This window comes from Oncorhynchus clarkii, chromosome 12 (genome assembly GCF_045791955.1).
Source record: "Oncorhynchus clarkii lewisi isolate Uvic-CL-2024 chromosome 12, UVic_Ocla_1.0, whole genome shotgun sequence".
NCBI lineage: Eukaryota > Metazoa > Chordata > Actinopteri > Salmoniformes > Salmonidae > Oncorhynchus > Oncorhynchus clarkii.
In genome coordinates this window covers 89,605,582-89,614,531 of record NC_092158.1, presented here as the reverse complement: position 1 = coordinate 89,614,531, position 8,950 = coordinate 89,605,582, and the positions used below count along the sequence as shown (strand labels likewise).

Here is an 8,950-nt window from a genome sequence, read left to right as displayed (position 1 = left end):
GAGCCTGCTGCCAGCGGTGCAGGCCACCTTCATATCCTGGGACCTGCAGGTTGACTCTCCAATACCTCACCAGGTTTATCTGATTGATCCTCTACACCACCCTTTGAAGCTGGTCCTTTTTAAAACATTTCCAATCCCTCCTCTGTAAGATCACTGAGGTCAGATATGCCTCCTGTGTGTTCATAGGTCTGACAGGACCTGGAGAATCCTCAAGTCAACCTCTGACTCCACATTACAAAACATGACCCACATAATGCTGCGTATAAACAACACTGTCTGTGTTTCATAGGTCTTGTGTCTGTGTGCTGACATGGTTTAGTGGCTTTGTGGCTTTCCTCCATTCATAACTGACTTGTACCTTCCAGTGAGATACTATATGATCCATGTGGTGTGGCTGTGTGGCTGTGTTTGGTTCACAGTCTGCTTTTCTTCTCATCTCTCTCCACCCCCCACCCTCTCTTGCACTCTCTCTCTCTCTCTCTCTCTCTCTCCCTCTCTCTGCCTCTCCCTCCCAAACTCTCTCTCTCTCTCTCTCTCTCTCTCTCTCTCTCTCTCTCCCTCTCCCTCTCCCTCTCTCTCTTTCTCTCTCTCTCCCTCTCTCTACCTCCAAAACTCTCCCTCTCCCTCCCACTCTCTCTCTCTCTCTCTCTCTCCCTCTCCCTCCCAAACTCTCTCTCTCTATCTCTCTCTCTCCCTCCCTCTCTATCATTCTGTCATGGTGTCTGTGTTCTGGTGGAGCTGGTTTGTCCAGGGTCATAAAGTTACATAGCTTCAGTCTCTCTCATTGACCTGTCTGCCACAATGCCTCACACTCTCTCTCTAACCGGTTATGGATGACACACACACGTCACACCCACATCCCCACCCACACACACCCACATCCACACCCACACACACACACACAGAGACGTCACACGATGCATAGTACCAGAAGAATGGTGTTACTTCAGTGGTGTAGGCATTCGTGTTACGTCTCCATGAATTAGTCACAACAAGTACAGTAATTATATACAGTAGTGATAATATATGATACAGCAGCCAAGGTCCTCAGGTTGTACTGCATAAAGCCATGACTACATAGAACTGATACAAGCAGCCAAGGTCCTCAGGTTGTACTGCATAGAGCCATGACTACATGGAACTGATACAGCAGCCAAGGTCCTCAGGTTGTACTGCATAAAGCCATGACTACATAGAACTGATACAAGCAGCCAAGGTCCTCAGGTTGTACTGCATAGAGCCATGACTACATGGAACTGATATAGCAGCCAAGGTCCTCAGGTTGTACTGCATAAAGCCATGACTACATAGAACTGATACAAGCAGCCAAGGTCCTCAGGTTGTACTGCATAGAGCCATGACTACATGGAACTGATACAGCAGCCAAGGTCCTCAGGTTGTACTGCATAGAGCCATGACTACATGGAACTGATACAGCAGCCAAGGTACTCAGGTTGTACTGCATAAAGCCATGACTACATAGAACTGATACAAGCAGCCAAGGTCCTCAGGTTGTACTGCATAGAGCCATGACTACATAGAACTGATACAGCAGCCAAGGTCCTCAGGTTGTACTGCATAGAGCCATGACTACATGGAACTGATACAGCAGCCAAGGTACTCAGGTTGTACTGCATAAAGCCATGACTACATAGAACTGATACAAGCAGCCAAGGTCCTCAGGTTGTACTGCATAGAGCCATGACTACAAGGAACTGATATAGCAGTCAAGGTCCTCAGGTTGTACTGCATAAAGCCATGACTACATGGAACTGATATAGCAGCCAAGGTCCTCAGGTTGTACTGCATAGAGCCATGACTACATGGAACTGATACAAGCAGCCAAGGTCCTCAGGTTGTACTGCATAGAGTCATGACTACATGGAACTGATACAAGCAGCCAAGGTCCTCAGGTTGTACTGCATAAAGCCATGACTACATAGAACTGATACAAGCAGCCAAGGTCCTCAGGTTGTACTGCATAGAGCCATGACTACATGGAACTGATACAGCAGCCAAGGTCCTCAGGTTGTACTGCATAGAGCCATGACTACATAGAACTGATACAAGCGGTAGAATCAGATTTAAAACACAGATACAAATACACCTTATGGAACAGCGGGGACTGTGAAGAGACACACACAAAGGTACAGACACACACTTACACAGACACATGACAAGACACACTCTACACTCACGTACTGTACACATTCATTTTGTATTGTAGATATGTGATAGTAGAGAAATGGCCTGAGGGAACACGCTTAATGTGTTGTGAAAATTGTTATGAAATGTAATGCCATGTAATATTTTACATTTGATAAAACTGCCTTAATGTTGCTGGACCCGAGTAGCTGCTGCTTTGACAGGAACTAATATGGAGATGGTTTTGGTAAGGGAGCCTAGTGGTAACCAGACCATATGGTTTTGGTAAGGGAGCCTAGTGGTAACTAGACCATATGGTTTTGATATTGGAGTCTAGTGGTAAATAGACCATATGGTTTTGGTAAGGGAGCCTAGTGGTAACTAGACCATATGGTTTTGGTAAGGGAGCCTAGTGGTAACTAGACCATATGGTTTTGGTAAGGGAGTCTAGTGGTAACCAGACCATATGGTTTTGATATTGGAGTCTAGTGGTAAATAGACCATATGGTTTTGGTATTGGAGTCTAGTGGTACATAAGGATGACAACAGTGGAACTGGAGCTTAGACAGTCATGGTGCTACCAACTCACAGCCTTACCTTGGCATGAACTAATTAACTTATTATCTGGGTAGAGAGGAGGATGGATGGTGATGTTATTATGTGGGTAGAGAGGAGGATGGATGGTGATGTTATTATGTGGGTAGAGAGGAGGATGGATGGTGATGTTATTATGTGGGTAGAGAGGAGGATGGATGGTGATGTTACTATGTGGGTAGAGAGGAGGATGGATGGTGATGTTATTATGTGGGTAGAGAGGAGGATGGATGGTGATGTTATTATGTGGGTAGAGAGGAGGATGGATGGTGATGTTATTACGTGGGTAGGGAGGAGGATGGGTGGGGATGTTATTATGTGGGTAGAGAGGAGGATGGATGGTGATGTTATTATGTGGGTAGAGAGGAGGATGGATGGTGATGTTACTATGTGGGTAGAGAGGAGGATGGATGGTGATGTTATTATGTGGGTAGAGAGGAGGATGGATGGGGATGTTATTATGTGGGTAGAGGTGGATGGATGGCGATGTTATTGTGTGGGTAGAGAGGAGGATGGATGGTGATGTTATTATGTGGGTAGAGAGGAGGATGGATGGTGATGTTATTGTGTGGATAGAGAGGTGGATGGATGGTGATGTTATTATGTGGGTAGGGAGGAGGATGGATGGTGATGTTATTATGTGGGTAGAGAGGAGGATGGATGGTGATGTTATTATGTGGGTAGAGAGGAGGATGGATGGTGATGTTATTATGTGGGTAGGGAGGAGGATGGATGGTGATGTTATTGTGTGGGTAGAGAGGAGGATGTATGGTGATGTTATTATGTGGGTAGAGAGGTGGATGGATGGTGATGTTATTATGTGGGTAGAGAGGTGGATGGATGGTGATGTTATTATGTGGGTAGAGAGGAGGATGGATGGTGATGTTATTGTGTGGGTAGAGAGGAGGATGGATGGTGATGTTATTATGTGGGTATGGAGGAGGATGGATGGGGATGTTATTATGTGGGTAGAGAGGAGGATGGATGGTGATGTTATTGTGTGGGTAGAGAGGAGGATGGATGGTGATGTTATTATGTGGGTAGAGAGGAGGATGGATGGTGATGTTATTATGTGGGTAGGGAGGAGGATGGATGGTGATGTTATTATGTGGGTAGAGAGGAGGATGGATGGTGATGTTATTGTGTGGGTAGAGAGGAGGATGGATGGTGATGTTATTATGTGGGTAAAAGAGGATGATGGATGGCGATGTTATTGTGTGGGTAGAGAGGAGGATGGATGGTGATGGTATTGTGTGGGTAGAGAGGAGGATGGATGGTGATGTTATTGTGTGGGTAGAGAGGAGGATGGATGGTGATGTTATTGTGTGCTGTAAGATTTAATTCTATATAGAAGTAGCAGTCATTTTTAATTGTCCAAGACAAATTCTCCCTTGGGACAATAAAATACACTGAGTGTACAAAACATTATGAACACCTGCTCTTTCCATGACATAAACTGACCAGGTGAATTCAGGTGAAAGCTGTGATCCCTTATTGACGTCACTTGTAAAATCCACTTCAATCAGTGTAGATGAAGAGGAGGAGACACGTTAAAGAAGGATGTTTAAGCCTTGAAACAATTGAGATGTGTATTGTGTAGGTGTTCCATTCAGAGAGTGGACAAAATATTTAAGTGCCTTTGAACAGGGTACGGTAGTAGCTGCCAGGCGCATCGGTTTGTGTTAAGAACTGCAATGCTGCCGGGTTTTTCGCACGGGGGAGGGGGGGGGTAAATCATATCCTATCTCATCCTCCCCCTTTGGGCAGGTGTAAAGCTCTCTGTAGCTTAACTAATAAAAAAAGGTTTAAAAAAATCAAAAAACACTCCGGACACCCATTTGTGTGTGTGTGTGTGTGTGTGTGTGTGTGTGTGTGTGTGTGTGTGTGTGTGTGTGTGTGTGTGTGTGTGTGTGTGTGTGTGTGTGTGCATGTGCGTGTGTGTGTTTTCAGGATGAGCTCATGAAATACCATGTGTTAACCTAGAGCTCCCCACTGTGGATAAAGTTATTACATATGAACTGACCAGTCGGATTCCACTATTGGAATGTCATTCAACATTCAATAGTGCTACTTGTGAAGAGTTAATTTAACACTAAGAGTAAGTCAAAAACTAAGTATATAAAGTAGGCAGGGTCTTAAATACCTAAAGACACAGTAACAATTTCAGATTAACGCTGTCACGTCGACGCTGCCTAATGAATAAGATATTTTCTAATGAATAAAAAATAGAGTGATTATCTTTTAAAGCTGAATTGATTGTTTATAGTCATGCACTAGGCTACAACGGTTTTCTCTCCTACAGTTCCTAAAAAAGGACACTTGACATGAAAATTACTTTACACCAAATGCAATTTGTTGCGAATTTGTGGCATGTAATTCAAACACTTCGGTCAACATGCAGCTAACTAAAGAAACCAATCTCAAGCGAACCACTGATATCGGCCCTGTGTGTATTTTGTAATATTATAGGGGGCTGTGAAGGGAGGGACTGTGAAGGGAGACCAGAGCCAATCAAAAGACGAAGGGAGTTGGTCTTCTTGATATCTTGGCAAGACGACAGATCATGCTTCTTACAGTGCTACAACGTGGCGCCTGTGAAGTTTTGTATAGGTTTCCGAATACCAATGATCAAGTTGAGCGCTCCAGAGAACCCTTCGTTATTATTTGCGTCAACCCAGACGTAATTTAGAGACAAGACAAGGTTCTCGTTCTGCTGGGGTAACGGACCAAGACTGGCAGTGAGAAGTTGTCCGACGTCAGAGACTACTCCCCCAAGTGCACAGCGCGACGTAGAGGGCACACCATGGTATGTTCAATATTACCACTGAGAACGTTATTGAATCCCTTGTTAGGTTGATGCACTCATGCGCTGTTTGCATGTGAGACTTGGTTTTAAAAGCCTATTTTATTTTACACAGAACCCCCCTCTTCCTTGCGTTCTAACCTTAATGGCATCATGCCTACATAGCGAGCTTTGTCTAACCTTTTACATCTTTTAAAATGTTCAGTAAATAGCCTAATTGTTTTTCGTTTACTGCCGATTGAGTGTGGGTTATTTTCTCACTTGAAAAATGTGTACTATTACTTATGGAATAGCCCGATTGGCAGCAATTCAGTTTGTTTCTTTTCACTTCGGGGTAGTAATATTTGTGTAATATTCATGTAATTATAATTAATTTATTCTGTCCTATTTCTATGTTAATGCCCTGACCTCATTTCAAATAATATGGATGAAGAATTGTTTAAACGTACATTTTTACATTGTTGTCAGTTTGTCTCAACCTATAAACTGTTTTCTGTGTAGCGAAAGTGTAGGACTATAGGACCTCATCAGAGAAATAAGTAGGCTAGCAACCTTTTTATAACCCGACAAAGATCAGAGTTTACGCCAAACAATGCTGTTCCCAAGGTGACTTGAAGAGCCAGTACCCAAACTCATTTTGGAAAGTACTTTGTTAAGGCTGGAAAGAAACACTTCGTTTTTCGTTTGGGTTGGAAGTAAAAAGAGACATTTCCATGTTCTGAAAAGAAAATGGACTGGGAAATATTCTTAGACAACAGAAAATCGTACACACATCTTGGTCTGTGTCAGTCTTTGTCTGTGTGTCTGTTCCAAGTGTCTTGTCAAATCTAAACATGTACAGGGTTTCTGTTGAGGTTGGAAATATGTTACTTACTGCAACATAATAAATAGTATTTCAACCAGTGTAGGGTTTTCACATTGCCATTGTCTGTGGATCACTGACATTCACTCTGTGGATGGATCTTGCTGCGATGCACTTGGCACATTGAACTAAAAGGTAAACAACCACATGCTAGTAAAGTTCCGTTCTCATTATAACACATTATACAGTTACAATAGATCCACAGGATGATGATGCACTGGTGAGTTTAGTTAGCGTATCATCTCCATTACAATGTACCTGTAGTGTTAGTTTGTCCCATAGGGCTCTGGTCAAAGGTATTGCCAAACAAAACGTTATGTAATATTATTTCATTCAGATTTCTCTCACTTACAAATACATTCATGTAACTGCAACTGAGTTATTGACCGGAGGCGTGGGGTTTATTATGACCCAGTCTTACAAATCAAGTGTTGGGTGTGTATTTATTTAACATAACACTTTGGGTGTGTGTGGCTCTCTGGGACGCCATGTTCTCTCTTTACTGATAGTGTTTCACCGACCAGTAGCCTAGTTAAATAAAGGTTAAATAATATTTTTATTTTTTTAAATAGCCCAAAATGACCATGTTCTCTCTTCACAGACACAGTGTTTCACCGACCAGTAGCTCAAAACAACTCTGGACACTGAACCACTATGGGGGGCAGAGGGTTAGGGGTGAAGAGGTAGAATTAGAGGTGAGCTATATTTAGAGAGAGACAGAGAGAGAGGCAGAGAGGCAGAGAGAGAGAGAGAGAGAGAAAAGAAAGACAGAGAACTAGAGGAGTCAAAAGGGGTGATGTGTTGAAAGAGGGAATGACAAAGCTGTTTGGAGTTGAGTACTAAAGTCTAACCTGTTTAGGACTACTCCTGCAATACCTCCTTGGGAGGCTAAATTGAAATTAGCAACATCAACATGAGAGTCTCAACAACAAAATGGACCCTCAAAAAACAGCAGCAACAACAATGATGACAACAACAACTAAAAAAAAAGACTCTAAATCAGTATACAACCTATAGTCTTGTCTATACCTGTCCTCTCTTACTAAGCACTGACTGATGATCGCTGATGTAGATGAATGTACCCAGCTGAATGTACCTAGATGAATGTACCCAGCTGAATGTACCCAGCTGAATGTACCTAGATGAATGTACCCAGCTGAATGTACCTAGAGTAATGTACCCAGCTGAATGTACCTAGAGTAATGTACCCAGCTGAATGTACCTAGAGTAATGTACCCAGCTGAATGTACCCATCTGAATGTACCTAGAGTAATGTACCCAGCTGAATGTACCCATCTGAATGTACCTAGATGAATGTACCCAGCTGAATGTGCCCAGCTGAATGTACAGAGATTAATGTACCCAGCTGAAGGTACCCATCTGAATGTACCTAGATTAATGTAGCCAGCTGATGGAACCAAGCTGAATGTACCTAGATGAATGTACCGAGATTAATGTACCCATCTGAATGTACCTAGATTAATGTAGCCAGCTGAACGTACCCAGCTGAATGTACATAGATTAATGTACCTATATTCATGTACTCAGCTGAATGTACCTAGATTAATGTAGCCAGCTGAATGTACCTAGATGAATGTACCTAGATGAATGCACCCAGATGAATGCACTAACTGTAAGAGTGTCTGTAAGAGTGTCTGCTAAATTACCAAAATGTAAATGTAGCCTAATAGTCAATCTACCAGTTTAACCAGAGTGTATTGGCTATTGTAAACCAATCAGCTCAGAGCAGATCTAGTAAGGTGCTCCAAATAGCTTCCCTATTCCCATAGTAGAATGACTCTGTGGTAACTCCTGCCAGTAGTAGTGTGGATCCATTACAATACCCCTCCTCCTGCTGTAAACCAATGTAACCCTCAAGTCACACGTGTCAGAATAGATTTACCCAATGGAAACCACATGTTTGACTCTGTCCCATTCATTCCATTCCAGCCATTACAATGAGCCTGTCCTCCTACTGCTCCTCCCACCAGCCTCCACTGTTGTATGTGGTGTGTGTGTGTGTGTGTGTGTGTGTGTGTGTGTGTGTGTGTGTGTGTGTGTGTGTGTGTGTGTGTGCGTGCGTGCGTGCGTGTGTGTATGTGCGCGCCCGTGTGTGTGTGTGTGTGTGTGTGTGTGTGTGTGTGTGTGAGAGAGACACTACCTGTTCTATCTGGCTGCAGCTAGGTTCTTTTCCACTCTTACAGCTGATACTAGCCGTGCCCCTGTGCCAAGGAGGTCACTATAGTAAATAACCTTGCACAAGCCTTGGCCTCTGCGAGTCAGAACGCCTCATAGGAGCCTGTTTCTGTAGCATGAGGCAGCTTGATGTTCAAGTACATCCCCTGGACAGGAGACTAGTGGTGTAAATGTGGTTCCCCGGTGTGGAGAATCCAGGGTGGGTTCAGTTGGCAGTTGGTTTTATCACCAGAACACAGAGCAGTGGTAGAGAGATCATGGTTGATATATCTGCTGCTCATGGTAACAGAGGGAGACCACAGCTTCTATTTGATACTCTAACAGCTTCTATTTGATACTGTAACAGCTTC

The 8,950-nt window shown here is 43.4% G+C and overlaps 1 protein-coding gene across 5 annotated transcripts in view; it reads left to right on the top strand.

Annotated features, from left to right (window-relative positions):
- The first annotated feature begins 5,269 nt into the window (after positions 1–5,269).
- The window catches only part of LOC139421612 (sodium-dependent neutral amino acid transporter B(0)AT2-like), a 33,076-nt gene continuing 29,395 nt past the window's right edge, over positions 5,270–8,950 (top strand). For all 5 annotated transcript variants that reach the window (XR_011635661.1, XR_011635658.1, XR_011635660.1 and 2 more), the window contains exon 1: positions 5,270–5,545. Coding sequence is in view for 1 of the 5 variants with exons in the window: in XM_071172670.1 (XP_071028771.1) it covers positions 5,543–5,545 (3 nt within the window). In the remaining 4 variants the exon portion in view is untranslated. The remainder of the gene's footprint in view (positions 5,546–8,950) is intronic.